The sequence below is a fragment of the Thunnus maccoyii genome, chromosome 23 (assembly GCF_910596095.1).
Source record: "Thunnus maccoyii chromosome 23, fThuMac1.1, whole genome shotgun sequence".
Classification (NCBI taxonomy): Eukaryota; Metazoa; Chordata; class Actinopteri; order Scombriformes; family Scombridae; genus Thunnus; species Thunnus maccoyii.
In genome coordinates, this window is record NC_056555.1 from 15,628,670 (window position 1) to 15,645,704 (window position 17,035).

General features: G+C 39.3%; 1 protein-coding gene across 4 annotated transcripts in view; it reads left to right on the forward strand.

Annotated features, from left to right (window-relative positions):
• The window catches only part of LOC121891211 (voltage-dependent calcium channel subunit alpha-2/delta-1-like), a 104,561-nt gene that overhangs the window by 69,198 nt on the left and 18,328 nt on the right, over positions 1–17,035 (forward strand). For 2 of the 4 annotated variants that reach the window (XM_042404016.1, XM_042404019.1), the window contains exons 14-34: positions 244–293; positions 459–548; positions 1,200–1,262; positions 2,036–2,119; positions 2,254–2,328; positions 2,984–3,055; positions 3,170–3,241; positions 3,349–3,410; positions 3,998–4,074; positions 6,057–6,065; positions 7,671–7,679; positions 8,285–8,345; positions 8,515–8,621; positions 10,680–10,764; positions 11,003–11,065; positions 12,568–12,677; positions 12,770–12,841; positions 13,302–13,369; positions 13,460–13,498; positions 13,600–13,671; positions 16,591–16,743. In XM_042404016.1, coding sequence (XP_042259950.1) covers positions 244–293; positions 459–548; positions 1,200–1,262; positions 2,036–2,119; positions 2,254–2,328; positions 2,984–3,055; positions 3,170–3,241; positions 3,349–3,410; positions 3,998–4,074; positions 6,057–6,065; positions 7,671–7,679; positions 8,285–8,345; positions 8,515–8,621; positions 10,680–10,764; positions 11,003–11,065; positions 12,568–12,677; positions 12,770–12,841; positions 13,302–13,369; positions 13,460–13,498; positions 13,600–13,671; positions 16,591–16,743 — 1,493 coding nt within the window. The remainder of the gene's footprint in view (positions 1–243; positions 294–458; positions 549–1,199; positions 1,263–2,035; positions 2,120–2,253; positions 2,329–2,983; positions 3,056–3,169; positions 3,242–3,348; positions 3,411–3,997; positions 4,075–6,056; positions 6,066–7,670; positions 7,680–8,284; positions 8,346–8,514; positions 8,622–10,679; positions 10,765–11,002; positions 11,066–12,567; positions 12,678–12,769; positions 12,842–13,301; positions 13,370–13,459; positions 13,499–13,599; positions 13,672–16,590; positions 16,744–17,035) is intronic. The other 2 variants (XM_042404017.1, XM_042404018.1) reach the window with 2 other exon arrangements.

A 17,035-nucleotide genomic window follows, 5' to 3' on the forward strand; every position in this document is an offset into this window, starting at 1 on the left:
GTGGATTTGAGTACAATACTCATTTTATAAAGCCACTTTGTTAATACCAGAGCAGTATTTTTGGCAGCTCTCAGACTACATTAGGATCATTCGATGGCTATGGCATCGTTCTAAATGCATGTAATGAACTCCACTTATCTTGTCTATTGAGCTGCTTGACTGTAAATTGGCAGGATTATCTAATTTGAATTGAGTTTTTGTTTATGCAGTATATCTTAAAAGAAACCAATATCTCTGTTTAAGGATACTACTATGAGATCCCATCTATTGGTGCCATCAGGCTAAACACTCAGGTAAACACACTCGGACAAATCCAAGAATACATTTACTAATCCATGTATGGCTGCAACTGCATCTCATTTGTGCTTTCTCTTCAGCTCACTTTACCAGTTGTGTATTGTGCCACCTTGTGGTTGAACGGCTGATGTGCATGTCCCCTTCTCCCATCCTTTTTTCAGGAGTACTTGGATGTTTTGGGCAGGCCCATGGTTAAAGCTGACAAAAAGGCCAAGCAGGTTCAGTGGACCAACGTCTATCTGGACGCCCTGGTTTGTACAGTAACATGCATTAAAGCATATACACGTTACATGATTGTGCAAGAGCCCATGTAAAGGCAGAATACAGTTAAAGACAAATGTGGGACAGGACAGTGATAATGATAGCATTTGTACACAGTAGAGGAGCTATGCAAGAAATGGATTTGTTTAGAACTTGTTGTTTTTGCTGTCAGATTAACTATTGCAGATATGTTTGATTTCAGATAAGTATTGCGTAAAAATTCTAAACATTTACTGTTTGTCATCTTGCTAAACTCAGTTTCAACTTCATTCCAGTCATGTTTGTGAACTGATAGATGATCTTTATTTTACCAACGCTGCATGAATGCATTTTTGTGGTGCTTAACCTTCTGTTAAGATTCACTTTGAGGCGACAGTGTAGATAAGGAAGCAGTCTGGTAAACTGAGCCAAGTCGTTTGGATCATCAGTTCACTGATAAGATGCTGTCAACTTCTGTGACCTCATGAGCACCAGAAATTTCTCTGTCTTTTGTCATAGGAAATATTTTAAGTTATAATTACCCAGTGACATCCATCAGACGTCTATGTACATTTATGTCATGCACAATTATGTTGGTCTGCTTGCTTGGATTGCTTGCATACTTAATATTTATTCAATATGTTGTATGTTTGATCTTTCAGGAGCTTGGACTGGTGATCACTGGAACTCTGCCTGTCTTCAACAAGACCAACACTGGCTTAAAGGTAGGCGGAAGTCTGCTTTTTTTACTTATTTAATATTTCATTTAGATTCTCATTTGCTAATTTGTTCTATTAATACTTTTTTGTGAGCCTCCCTTTTTGATATTGTACATTTTGTACATTTTCTTCACTTCATTCTGTGTATGCTTCTTTCACTTCCATCTTGTTTTTACTCCACTAACTAAATTTACTGTATGTCTGACACTTTGACCCCATGGGAAGTTTTATGTCTGCGGTTTCGTGCCACGCCATAATGTTTACCAGACCAAAAAAATAAATAAACATACAATATGAATACTCTAAATTATCGAATCATCCTTTACTTTCATCCTCCGCTTTCTTGTGGCTCTTCCTTATATCCGCTGTTGACGCTAAGGTCCCTCAAAGCTCTCCCGCGTGCTTTCACAGGAAGAGAATCTAGGATGTCAGAAAGCAGAAATCAAAAAGAGATCAAACCTGCACATCAGAGAGACAAATGATCCGGTAGCTAAGTGGTTCAAGATGAGTTTACATGTCTACCTCGAAGGACTCAGGGTTTCCTCCGCTATGACTTAAAAAACAAGGCTGGAAATGCCTTGTCAGTGAGTCATGGCCAGCATGTAAAGCTTTTGGGAATGAGACTGTCCAGATTTCAATTGCACTCCATTTCCTTGAAATCTTTCAGAATGCACAGAGGGACTTGACTCATCCAGAAAGAGCAACAAGACTCACAAGTGGGTCTTAGAGTGACTCTCTCTAGTCCTCACTTATGTTCTTCTCTATGGTTTTTCTATCAGAAATCTCAAAACCAGCTCATCTTGGGCGTGATGGCTATTGATGTCTCCCTGGAAGATATCAAGAGACTCACGCCGCGGTTTACTGTAAGAGCACACGCTCATACAACACATTAATAAACACTATACACATACAGAACCACCAGCCTGTTGAACCACATTTAGTACCTTCAGTTCTTCCTCTCACAGGTATCTCCCTCTCTATTTCCTCTCTCCTGTAGTTTGGACCAAATGGCTACTATTTTGCCATTGACCCCAATGGATATGTGCTGCTCCACCCTAATCTCCAGCCACTGGTAGGCCAAAAAACTCAACTAAAGCTATGTTGTCTTTTTCCAGGGACAGTGCTGTCGTTTGGTAATATAATTTTTCCATTAGCTGCTAACTCATATTACTCAAACGATGACGTCCCTGATTGTCAACACAGTTTTGCGGAACATGGAAAACTCCTACTGCTGTCAACAAGTGGAACTTTAGTAACCCACCAAATCATAGATGTTCATAGCATTAAATTGCTGTTTGGTTTGCTGTCTGACTTAGCATAGCATCTCTGCCGGAGACACCACAGTTTATTTCACTGTTTGTATCATTTGGCTGACATTTCAGTTCCTTTTATACAAATATCTTGATCATATGGTTCTAGGATGATGTTTGTTGAAACATGGCAATATGTTTCTCATTGACCTTGGAAATATGTGCTCTTCTTGTAAATACGCATGCACAGATTGGTCACAGATGATTACACAGATGATAACATTCAAAAGTCAGAGTTAACAGAGAAATTAGTACATTAGTTCTCTGTTCAGGCCACACAAAAAAATCTAAGAACCTAAAGATCTGAACCTGTTTTGGAAAACAAGATCAATATCAGATGTTTACTGCCCAATTTCTCTCACTCAGATTATAAATTATTGTAAGTAATAATAGCTAATTGCTCGCTTTTCTATATAGACTGCCAAGTTTCAGGAACCTGTAACGCTGGACTTCCTTGACGCAGAGATGGAGAATGAGATGAAAGTGGAGGTTTGGAAAACAGATTACTCCAACTTCTATCATTCCATGATGTCATATCAGAATCACAATAGAATTATCATTTATGAATATAGTTCAATTGTTTTTTTTTCTGTTTGATTACAGATGAGAAAAAAAATGATTGATGGTGAAAAAGGGGATTACATAATACCTACATTAGTAAAATCCCAAGATGAGGTAATTTTGTGTTGTATGGAGTTGATGACAATCATCTGCTTAGAAAATTGAACATACTGTACTTTACTATTACAACTACTGTACTGACCAAACTGTTGTCCTCAAAGCGCTACATGGACCAAGGTCAGAGGACCTACACCTATGCACCAGTAAAGGGGTCAGATTACAGGTAAATATCTTATTATATATATATATATATATATATATATATATATATATAAAATATATCTCATTAAGGGATAAATCCATTACATGTGTTATTTCCTCAGTCTAGAAATTCCAGATGCTTTGCACAGGCATATTTAGCAAATTGCAAAATCATAATTGCATAAAAACACTTCGCTCTCCTCAGGACTAGAGCTGGCTTGTGGTCTAAAGTTCAGGACAAAGTCCAGGCACAATTTAAAATGATCTACAGTATAGTTGAAGCCAAGAGGGGCCAGTGTTTAAGTAAATAAGTCCTGCTGGAAATGCTTGGCAGGAGTTATTGAAAGATTTGCAGTGGTGTTATGATGCTATAATGATTTTTCTCAAAGCAAACCCGAGACATTTAAGAAAAAAAATACCGAGTTGCTGTGGATTGGTTGATTTTGTGTCTTTAAAAATTAATGCTTTCTTGGGTCAGCAAGACAGCAGCAGCAATATAAAAAATCTTGAGAATTTAAAAAAAAAAAAAATCACAAAATTATTGCAAAAGAGGGACCTGTAGTGAAACTTGTTGATATAAGATTTTTGTGTGTGTGTGTCCACATTTAGCCTGGCCCTCGTCCTTCCTGACTACAGTATGCATTACATCCGGGCCACAATTGGCGACACAATCACCCAGGCAAAATGTAAGTGCCATCATAAATTAGTTCAATCTCCTTTGCCATTCTTACTTTTTCCACTCAGTAACATTTACCTTCCGTCAATACAGACAGTAGACAGACGGTGCATGGTGGGAAATGACTGCTAATGTTCGCCAGTGACATTATTGCTCTCCATGTAAGGCTAGGAAACGCTCGTGCCTTAGTTCATGGTTCCTATCCATCACTTCCAGTACCCCACACTTACTGTACACACACACACACACACAATCATATACATCTACCCCACCCCTGCATGTCTCTTGTGTTGCTATGGCAACATGCACTCTCAGTTGTGGTGCTGTTCAAAGTTTTTGTCGCCAGACAGCGGGACGAGTGGCTCCAGTGTCCCCTTTCACACATACAGTACTCATCAGTTCATTTACAGCTAAGAAACTCTATGTGTGTGTGCATGTGTACAAGTGGCTATATGTGTGGCTGTGTGTGTGTGTGTGTGTGTGTGTGTGTGTGTGTGTGTGTGTGTACATGCTTGAGCCTATTGAATGCTATATAGTGGATCAGAAGTTCCATATGTGTGGTGTTGTCGTCTTATGTCTCTTTTGAGCCCTGTCTGTTCCCACTAGTAAAAGATGTCACTGACTCATAGTGTTACTCAAAGGACAGTTTTATAGTATGTGTGTGTTCATTGCAGTTAAGATGGAGCCGTCCATGGTTAGAGTCTGTCCCTCTGTCTGTCCGCTGGTCCGCCTGGCTGCACTCATTAGCCAAACAGGACGTTTGTAGATTTTGTAAATTCACAGTTAAGTGTTGCAGGTTTTAGCTCATTAAATTGGTTGTTCTAAAAGTCCTTTTCATTCTCGCCAACCCTTTTCCAAAGCATATTGGGTATTTTAAGACTGATTTCCAACTTATTAGGCACCCTTAATTTCAGACTGTTGTTAAAATCAACCGGCAGAGACTTGAAGCAGGCTTGACAGTGGTAATCCATCACACTGAACATTTCATCACCTTTAAGTGCAGTTGTGAGCAGGCACTATTTTTAAAATATCCTCGGTGGTGCTTTTAAGGTTGTTCCAATGTCTTACATTAAGGTGTTGGCAGCTGAAAGGCACTGCGTGGGGAATGTTGTGGAAAAAGAAAATGAGACGAGAGGATAAACACAGCATAAAACTTTTTTTAAATCACATTGATTTATAAGTTTTGTGTTTTGTTTTTGTCAAACAAAATCAGTTTTTTAACTGGCTCCAAAAGTTTTAATGACAGGGCATCCTTAGTTACACCAACAACGAGAGTTTTGCAATTAACTTTGAGACTTAATAAAAGTGACAAAAATGTATGTACCTCAACCAAGTTTCAAGTCTCTGTAAGTTTATTTACGTAATAATGTATTAATAATAATAATTTATGCACAGTGTTGAAAAGTTAAGTAAAAAAAGAAGGAGCTGTAATGTAAATTGTATATTATTATATGTAATTAATCGGTCCAAACAAGCAAAGCTACTATAGTTGTTTTTGTAACTTAAGAGGACATTGCATTCACTTACACTCATTCCCTGGAGCTTTCTTTGGCCTAACCATAACTATAATTAACAAACTACACTGCTACAATGTCTAGTCCCAACCCTAAAGCTTAACCCAAATCCGTATCTTAAACCCTCATATGGAGAGCATTTTTTGTCCCCGAATGAGAGGTAAGGTCCCGTAATGTGACTGTATAAACAGAGTTTGTCTCTGCGACGTCATTAATACAGACATACATACACATACAGTATATCCTGATCTAAATCTCCCCATGTATTCCCTGTGGGTTACTTAACTTTAAATGTTTTGTACTTTTGTATACAATATTCTTATTCAATGTCAGTTTGAATAAAATATTGTGTAACCCTGTTGGCTTCTTTCCCCTTCCTGTTCTCTTTTCCAATTCCCTCTTTCCTCCCCTCATCTTTTTTACCCTCCTCCCTCCTCCCGTTCTCCTGCCCTTCTAAACTTCCTGACCATTCCTGCAGCGTTTTTGGGCAAGTATTCTCCTCCTGTGCTTGACCTCATAACCCCTGTCATCCTCTCACTCTAACACCACCAGCAAATATTGGATGTTAATTCCACCACTAACTTGGTTCATCATATGTGGCACTGCAGACTCACGGACACAGAAGCATTTTGTTTTTTCATCATCTGTTTTTCTTCATTTAGTGGGTTCTGATTAATTATGACAATTCTGTTACTCTGAATCAAGCTGGCGTCTGCTCTCAGAAGCAGTGCTTCGCATGCAATGAGCGCCCACACAGCGCGTCACAGACGGTGTGTGTATGTCTGTGTCCGCATGTATGTATTTAACCCCCACCTGTTCAAATGGCCCTCAGATGTGGTTTTGGCACTAACCCAATGTAGCAGGAAGAACAGAGGACAGGATGTTTGCATTATTTAAAGGTGAAGCCATAAAGGAGAAAGCTGTGAGTCTGCACCCAAAACATGAGTTGGTGCTTTTCTTTGTTTTCTCTTTTTTGACTCACTTTGAGTTTTACAACCCTGTTAAGTAACTCCTAATGAAAGACAGGATCGCTCTTTACACACTAACCTTCATCTCTTCTGTTTGTCCTTCTGTGTGCTTTGTCATCAGTTTTGTCTCATTTGTGGTCATTGAATCGAAAATCTCCACAGAACATTTTTAAGCCCTGTGGTTTAACTGAAACTGAAGCCCAACTTGTGTCTGTTTTATACTTTTCAGAGGGCGAATATAAATGTCAGTTTAAAAAACTCAAGTGAACTTGAAAACATATCATGTCTCAGTTCCCACATTTATCTTTGATGCATTTGTTAAGTTAATGCAGGTTTCTTGTCTTGCATGTTTCTATGTGTGAGATTGATTCATGTTGAAATCCATCCACATTTTGGATGAATTGTAGCTGCATGTTGTAGACATTTAACTGATCCAGTTGTTCACAAAATATTCACAAACTTTGCAGAAATGCCATCATCAGTGTGGAAATATATTCACTCGTCACTCCCCAAATCTCCCTGCTATCCATCATTACTAGATACTTTGTTGGATTAGTAAGTGGTGACCGAATATCAAAGGAAAAGCACATGGGTGCAATTATTTCCTAATCATGGCTACCAAAGAGGACAAGGAGTAGCCAATGTCGTCATGAGAAATTTTGCTGTACGGTATAATCAACTGTCGACACGATGTGCTTTGGATAATGTCAAAGGAACGTTAAGGTTATGCACAACTGAGCTGCGGTTAATGTCCCTCAGTTCATCCTGCAAATACATCACTGAAGTGTAGTTAGATTTACTGTATCTCCAAAAGAATGCTAATAGTAATGTTAAAAACACTTCTAAATCATAATGTAAAAAAAATCCTGACCACATTTTAAGCCTCTCTTTGTGTTCTCCATCAGCACTGTCTCCATTTACATCCAAAGGCCTAAAATCTTTTGTTTGGAATGCAATATTTCTATTCAGGACTCGCTCTGTGAATAAAATATTGTGTCACCTTTGGCCCCTGTGGTTTTACCCTGTCTTTTTTTCCCCTTTCTTTTCCCTCTCGTCTTTACCTCCCTGGGGATGATTCTGTCGTTCGCTCACTCTCTCTCTGCTGGGATTTTTTTCCACTCCAGGGAAAGATGGCAAGTATTTTTTTCTTTACTTTCATCTCTCTCCTCTTGTTCTTAAGCCTTGTCGGTCTTTTACCCAGCATGCTTGGCAAAGTCTATTGTAAAGTTTTGGTCCTTCTCATCTAAATCTGATTTTTAGCTGTTTGTGCAAGCCTGTAGTCTTTACAGCTTTACATTTCTGTGCAGTGTAAAAGTTAATCAGTTAATCCAGTTCTATGACTTATGTGGTAAATGGAGCTTTTGTTTTGTAATATTTGTATTTTCCCCTTTATGAGTACCAACACCTTGTCTTACAAAAGCTACCTTGACATTTAAGTTGAATTTTAACTAAATATCTTAACACATGAGTGAAAGTTTTTATGAGGAGGAGGGATGAGTAATGTTGGAAGTTTGGATCTGTGCCGCTAATGTTTTTCTGCCCAGTCTGTCAGGAGATGAAATCTCATTTCAGTCTTTGGTCCCTGAAGGAGTTCACTTTTATTGGTGCAGTGTTAAATATTCAACAGGTGTTACACTCTGCCCAGTGGAGCACCATTTTATCTGCGCACAATGATTATTTCAGCTTAATATTAAGCTGTATGGGAGGGAAACTCATAATATTTCATACCTTTCACCAGTTTCTGAAAGCCTGCTGGCAGACAAGTTTGATGAATATGGCTACACATTCATTGCGCCAAGGTAGGATTACATGCAGTTTATTTTAATTACAGTTTAATAACTTTTTTTCTTCTTCTAGCATGACAACTGTGACTCAGTGTAGAGGCTCAAGTTTCAACCTTGTTAATCACTAAATGTTCTCTTTCATGGTTTTAATCATTTCATGACAAAGTTGTTTTCTTTTCCACAGGGCGTACTGTAAGGACTTAAAGCCACCTAGCAAGAATGAAAACAACACCGAGTTCCTCATGGAGTTCAACAATTACATTGATACGAAGACTCCAAACAACCCAATGTGTAAGTATTAAAAGATGAAGCTGTTCACCTTACATTTTCCCATAATGGTGACATTTTCGTCATGAAAATCAAAGCTTTTATACTGAATCTTATTGTGCTCTGTAGCACACTTGGACCATGTTCTTCCTACAGACTCCTATTTACATCTCAAAGAGCTGCTAAGCTTTATAGTATTTGCTATAGTGTGTATATGTGAATGAATTTCAGCCATCTGGCATTTAGGTGTGCATTGAACATTTAATGGAAGAGGGCCAACCGAAACCTATTCCCAGAGGTCTCCCTTTCCAGTGAAATACAGGTCTGGCTGGATGGTTTGGTGTGCATGACCAGGCAAAGCTTTGTAATGTGGAACCCCTGTGTTCGTGTTACCCATTTGATGCTAACTCTAAAAGTCTGACCATCACACGCCTGAGTGCACATGTGTGAGGCACATCGGCTTAGATGTGACACACACACGCTTGCACACACACAATATTCACCAGTAATATGCCTTCCACACCCCACCTATAGCCGCTCGACCTCATCCAATTACTGTGTGTTTGTGAGAAAGAGCAGGACACGTCAAGCCAAGAGCACGAGCCGAGCAATAAAACACAAATCAGGGGCCAGTGGACCTTCTCCCAAACATCTGACCAATGCATTAACATCCTTGCCATTTCTTGCATTCACTCATTGATATGCATCACTCACAATGTTGACCACCTAAATAAAACAAAAGCTCCCTGAGTACTTATAAAAGAGCTTCATTATAGTTTGTTCCACAGTGTATTTGGGTCATATGAGTTTGAGAGCTCACTTCAAACATCTCAACATGATCAACCCAATAAAACTTCTCACCCAATTGAAATATTACTTTCACCATTATTAGCTGCTAGTTTAATGTGGTCCATAGGGAACACAGAGGGAGAAAGAGGACTATGACCCATGTGGACTGTTGGCGGCTCAAGTATCGTTACACGCTTTACTTGGTTAAGCCACTGCAGTGGCGAAGAAGTTGAAGGACATTAGGAATTCCTGGGCTGCCTTCAATAAAGGATCCCTAATGAAAACCACTGCAAGAGGAGGGAAGGTGGATTGGGGGGTGAAATAAAGTGTTACACCAGCTGTTTTCTCTGATGTGTGTGGTGTGTCATAAAGGTGGGAGGAGGTGGTGGGGGTATATCAACGAGCCTCGATGTTAATGGACTGAAGCGGGTTGTCGGAGAGTTCAAAGTGGTGGGCACCGCCAAAAAGTGGGCAAACGGCTTTTATCACCTGTTCTGTTTGTCATGTGGTCTTGTTGGATGTCTCGGAAAATAATTTGTTACACCCACACCGACCCACCACCTACACCTTGGCAGCATTAGGCACATTTATGCATCTTTTGTTTTTTGTAAGTGTGCATAATTGTAACTGCATATTTTGTTGCTGTCTTGTTTCAAAAGATAATTTTGAGAAATTACCTTTTCATGAAATATTATCCCATCGCTACTTGCTTGGTGATGAATCTTATACAGCTGAAGCTTATTCCTGTGTTGAACTCTATTTGCAATTCATTTTTTGCCTAACGTGAGAAAGTAAATGTGTGGGCGACTGTGGCTCAGGAGGCAGAGCGGGACATCCAATAATCACAGGGTTGGCACTTTGATCCACAGCTCCTCCTGTCCACATGTTGCATCGTCCTTGGGCAAGACATTAAATCCCTAGTTGGTTAGTGTGTGTGAGTGTGTGAATGGCTGAATGAGAGCCACATTGCAAAGCGCTTTGGATAGGAGATAAATACAGTCCATTGACCATTTAAAAATATTCCCAATTCTTCCCTGTTTTGCTTTTTAATCATATCATATATGCCTTCTGAATCCTCTTATTTTTCTTTCTGGATTTTTTGGTTTCATTTCCTTCCTTCTCTCTTTTTCTCACATCATTACTCATTCCCTCTTGACTATTGATACTCATACTTTTATTCTATATATTCCTGCAGATACCTGCTACTACTGAAACAACAAAAATAGCAAAAATGAAAACACACCGGACACTCAAACACTCAAAGTTGAAGTGATACTGTTTTTTGCTATTTAGGTAATGTGGAGCTGGTAAACCGATTGCTCTTGGATGCAGGCATCACCTCAGATCTGATCAAGATTTGGAAAGAAAATGATATGCAGTAAGTGAATCATTGAAATGTTTCCCATATTACCATCAATGCTTTACATCATTCAGCAAAACAAAATGTGGCATCAATTATTTGTTACTTGGTGTCTGGTAATGAATGTCTATGTGGAAAAACTGAATACAGATGGCTCAAATATTTCAGAATCACCAGTAAATGTCATGCAGGCATAAAGCACATTCCAGATTTTTGTAACTGTATGTTTTATAGCTTTATCTTCTCTGCTTGTCAGGCATGGTGTCTCGGCCAGATTTGTTGCCACCGATGGAGGGATTACACGGGTCTACCCCAAAAGGTACTTGTCGAGCTCATGAGAGAGGTGGGGTTGATTTAGAGGCATGAGAAGAAGCAGTTAATATGTTCAGGATTATCAGATAAAGAATAATGACGTGGTCTACTAAGAAAGCTGCAGCTTTCTAATGGCATAAAATCAGATCTGTTGAATGTTTAACATTCATCCATCCATCCATAGCTGCTTGTCTGAGCCTGGGTCATAATGGTAGCAGGCTAAGAAAAGCAGGCCCTTATCCGTATACCCCTAGCTACTGCCTCCAGCTCCTCCTGGGGGTTCCTAAGGCTTTCCCAGACCAGATGGGATATATGATCCCTCCAGTGTGTTTTTTGCCTGCCCTTGGGTCTCCTCCCAGTTGGACATGCCTAAAATATTTCCACAAGGAGGCATTCAGGGGACATCCTAATCAGATGCCCATACGACCTTCATAGATTTCTTTAAATGGGAAGGGACAGTGGTTCCACTCCAAGCTCCTTTTGGATGTCTGAAGTCTTCACCCTGTGCAAGGATCATATTAGGAGACAGGATGGATGTAAATACACGTATCATCTGCATAAGTATTGACGTTAGCATCATATTGACAAGAGATATCGCTAAGTGGAAGCTCATACAGGGAAAGCACAGTGGATCCAAAACAGATCCTTTAGGTACCCCAGAGGAGTGAGATGTCAGAGATGTTGTTGTTGTTGTTGCGCTGTGTTCTGAAACACTACAATATGTGACTACTGATGCCAGTATCATTTCAAGATGAAGGTGACACTTAGATCATTCAGGACTGAGATTAATGGGGAGCTACAATCAGTAGGTTGTTAACTACTTTAGTGAGTGTGAAGTGTCAATGGAATGAAAAGACATTTAGGTGAACAGTAGGGGCTCTAACATTTTATTAGTATTGAGATATACACTCACTGGCCACTTCATTAGATACACCTGTGCAATTTAATGCAATGCAATACAATAGCTCTGCCATAAATTCTACATTTAGGAAGCTTATATATTTCAGTTTTTATTGACATTGTCAGAAAGGTGACAGTTTGACTTAATGTTTATTATTTAGGTCGTAGTGGGTCGTGGTGGTGTACTGGGATGCATTATATTGAATGGTGTTCCTGATATTTTGTCCTCTCCATTAACAAACATGAGTGGGGGGAAATATTAGGAACACTTTCCAACATAATGCACTCCAGTACACCTCCACCACCCACTACGACCTCAATAGTAAACATAAAGTAGAATTATCACCTGTCTGACAATGTCATCAAAAACTGAAAATGTATGAGCTTCGTAAAAGTAGAATTTATGGCAGAGCTGTTTTCTTGGATTGCATTAGATTGCACAGGTGTTCCTAATAAAGTGGCTGGTGAGTTTATAGTAAGTTGGTTTACAACAAGTCTTTCAAGTATCTCAGAAAGAAAATGGAAATTTTGCTAAAGGGTTCTGGGGTGTGTTGTGGCCTCATAATGGCATCATTTTGTGTGTATGTTTGGTATAAATGTGTTCGACAGTGCTGGGCAGTACTGGAAAGGAGAAGCAGAGACATATGAGTCAAGTTTCTACAAGAGAAGTTTGGACAATGATCTGTACATCTTCACTCCAACACGATACCGTCCTAACAGTGAGTGAACGCAAATGTGTGCGCATGTGTTTTGCTGCATCTAAATGTGCATTATGTACTTATTTACAGTGTTTCTTTTATCCTTCTTGCAGCAAGTGACGATTCAATCCTAGTGAGCAGAGCAGTAGAACTAAAAATTGATGATATCGTACTTAAACCAGCTGGTAAGGACTTACAGTACACACACACACACACACACATATACAGAGAGGGGGGGATGGGGCTTGTATTTAAACATATTTACACATTTATACTCCTCATTTCTCAAGTTGTCTATCTCACTTTGCCACCTACACATAAACACACTCACACTTACAGCTATGTGTCTTATTTACGCACCTATATTTGCAACCCTGTAGCCTTAACCCTACTCATGCCTGTATTTCCTCTGACACATGCATACATACACAAGCACTTATTTTACAGAGGACTACTCCTCGTTTGTCTATTTCTCCCACTTCCTCTGACATATACACACAAACACACGCACACAAACCACACATCAAGTTGTCGAGTCTCCTGTGATCCTTGGCCAAGTTTGCATTTTGTAAGTTCAGAGAGTAAAGTTGACACAGAGGTCCAACATGATCTAAGATGTCTGGCTTTTTTTTTGTTTGATCCCAGTGGTCGGCGTGACATTGGACATCAGTGCCTGGATGGCGAGCTTCATCAACACCACACAAAGGATGAATGTGAGTAGATTGTATCTGCATGATACATATGCACAAGGACACACTTGATCAGGACTTTTTATCACTCTAACTGCTCTACTGTATTTTCAGTGCATTGATGAGATCTGTGGCTGTCAGCGAAATGATGCGGTAAGGGATTTGATTGCATATTGTTTAAGTATTCAAATATTATTTGTGGATAAGTATCATTAGTATCCAACATTGGTTTAATAATTACTGTATGATTCCAGGAAGTAGACTGTGTCATTCTGGATGACGGGGGCTTCCTGGTGATGTCCAATAGAGATGAATATATTGATCAGGTGGGCCTCTACATTTAACTGTCTCTATTAAAACTATAGACCAAGGCAGGTAAGTTGTGATTCTGGGTTGTTAGAAAAATAAATAAAATAGGATATACAGTATATGGTTAATCTACAATTTCTTTCAATCTCATAATTTATGTTTGGTGGTCTAATGCAGAAAAGAGCAGATGTGTCAAACTTTTTGTCCCTATATCTTGATTTCATGGATGAATTTAGGGCTGCCACTCATTTTTTTATTGCAGAATAATCTGCTAATTATAACTATTATAATCATTCAATTTGTCCACCCAAAAGTAAAAAACTCAAAGATATTTGATTAATTATCAAATAGGACAAAGAAAAGCAGCAAACCCTCACATTGGAAGAGCTGGAACCTGCAACATACTGGTTTTGAAATGCCTGTGGGAAGTAGGCTAACAGTCCGTGCATTCTTGATTAAAAGCTCTGTTTTCACCGTCTACTCTTCTCTTTTTAGAGCACGCCAAGTGAAAAAAAACTTTTCTCTGACTCACTGTACAGCTCTGATCGCCTGCTGTGCTCATGCTTATGGTTTTATAATTATGGACAAAAAATCAGAAACATAAATATTTTTGGTGAAATAACTCATGCAGAGACATCAGGGTTTAATGAATACTCACACTCAACATTTTCAGTGGTTTTTTCATTACTTGACTATCATGCACGTCATTTAGCCATTTCTAGTTCGGCCCTATGCAATATCCAAATCATCAAATTGTATCCTGAGTAAGAATATTCGCTCAAACTAGCTAATCCAAATTCATTTCCAGATTCAGAGAAATGCTCCACTCCAGCAGCAGATGACGGTCACCACTTCAACATCCTGCTCTTTTTTTACTCCAGATTTCCAATTTGCTTAGAAAAAAGACGATTAAAATGATTTAATTTATTATCAGAATTCATCTAATTCATTTTCTATTGATCAGTTTATCAGTTAGTGGACTAATCATTTCAGCTTTAAATTAAATATCTCAAAATATGGTGAAAAATTGCTCACTCATATTATATGACAAATTTAAGATCAGTTTTCTCAGTCTTCCATCTGTAAAAACACAAGAAAAAATCTTAACTCACTTACTATTTTTTTGGAGCTTTCAGATGGAGTTTGCTCAGTTGTCATTGAGCTAAGTTGTCATCACTTTCCAGACTAGAAAGGGGTCCATGTCATTGACCAGAAGTCAGCGGACAGACAGAAAAAAGATCAGGGAAAAGAACAGGGGTTACAATTTTTCCACCTATACTGTCATGTGATGACAACTGAGCCATCTCTATTAAAACTGAGCAACCTCCACTGATGTAGACCATGAAACACAGAAGAAAGCTCAGAAAAATCAACAGTACAGTAAGTGGACTTTGAGTTAAGATTCAACCACTGTTCCCAAAGTCAAAAACAAATTTTCATTCTCAAAATACTTTTTGTTTCGTGTGCAGAATTTGCTGACCTTATTTCACTTTGATAAATGATCCCTGATGCCAACTATAAATTCTTCATATCCTAAATGAAACCAAATTTGTCTTTGAGGGTTCGTACTTTAAGTGATTCTAGACCACGATCATCCAAATCTGTTATGAAACTTTTATAGGTCTCAATTTGTCCTCGACAACCCAAACTAGAAATAAACAACAAATTAAGCCTCTCAGCACAATTCAACCCATCTTTTCCTACAAATAACAGATACACACACACATCCAGTTAGCGGACTCATTTTCCCGCTCCCCATTGCCCTATGCTAAACGCTAAGAGCAGGCCCCTGCTGTCATCTGAGTAAATGTTTTTTCATGCAGCCTCGGCTCCTTCGTAATCAGTGCTGGGTGTGCGCTGGATAAATCAGTCGCCCTCTGAAGTTTGGCAGCAGCACTAAAACCCAGGGACCTGAGGCCTTGTTTGGAGAAGGCTGTGTGCCCTCAATCATATTTCTACAGGAGCAAAGTTTCTCTCCCTCTCTCTCTCTCTCTCTCTCTCTAAGCTTCTCGCTTTCTCCCGCTCTTTATGTCTTTCTCTCTCCAGCTCATACCTTTTCTTTCTCTGAAACCCTCAGGGAGTCTGCAGCCTACAGGGCTGTGACTGTTAATTCATTATTTGTGTTATTGCACGAGGAAAGGGGAGAAGGCTCCCTTTACCTTATAGATTGGAAGATTTATATATCCTTTGACTGTTAGACTAAAGAGGAATGGATATGTGGAGGACGGCTTGTTAGCTGTGACCTTACAAAGTGGAAGGAAAAGGATAGTTTGCATTTCCTCATGCACACACTAACACATACACCCACATATTTCAGCACACACACACACACATAGATGAGCACTACTTACTAGACATACTCCCTCATGGATACACAAGTACAGTACTTAAATACTCCCATGTATACGGTCATGTCACACCTTGAGATGCCGAGACAAACTACTTCCTATAAGTAGAAATTTACGGCTCCCTGGTGGACTGTGTTAATCAGATTATACTGAAGTCCATCATTCTGGTTTGTGGGTGATTTACTGTGCGTATGTGTGTGTCTGTAAATTCACTGTGAGCTTGTATTCTGTGTTTTAAACTGTTTCTCCACATGCACACACATTTTTCACCTGTTCTGCGTAGGTTTAACTATCTTATGTTAAAAGCATACAAGTGTTTAACCACTCTGTAAATGAGAAATATTGAGGAAACCCTCAGTCAGTTACATCTACTATGTGCGTTTTAAAGGTTTTGCTCATATAGAGTGTTCAAATATTCCTAATGGACACTGCTTGTAAGTGTTTTTGCAGATGGAAACTAAAGGTTGCTGTGCTTTTGGCCACATTTTTGCAATCGGTTCTTATAACTTTATTGATTTTTTTTTTTTTTTGTACAATAGTCAAGACTGGAAAAGAAAAGCTTCTTCAATTCTTTCTCTCTATGATTAGATCGGGCGTTTCTTCGGTGTTATCGACCCCATCCTGATGATAAACCTGGTCAACTCCTCCCTGTTCACCTTTAAGAAGACCTACGACTACCAGTCGCTCTGTTACCCCAAGACAGAGAGCAAGGCGGCAGCAGGCCTGCGATCCGTCTATGTGGTGAGTTACATAAGCCAGAGACCATACATACACAACCTACCACACACACACACACATACAGCCACCCACATGTGCACACCCTCACTTACATGTTCACACATTTTGATATCCGTACGTATACATTTACTCATTTCACTGCATAAAGGCATGTACACATGCAGCCATTTGTACTCATACCTGCTTGCTCACACACTTCCAAGTGGTCACACACACATGCACGCACACACACACGTGTACACACACAAACCATCCCTCACCAGGGAGCCATAAATCTGGATAGAGCAGATGAGAA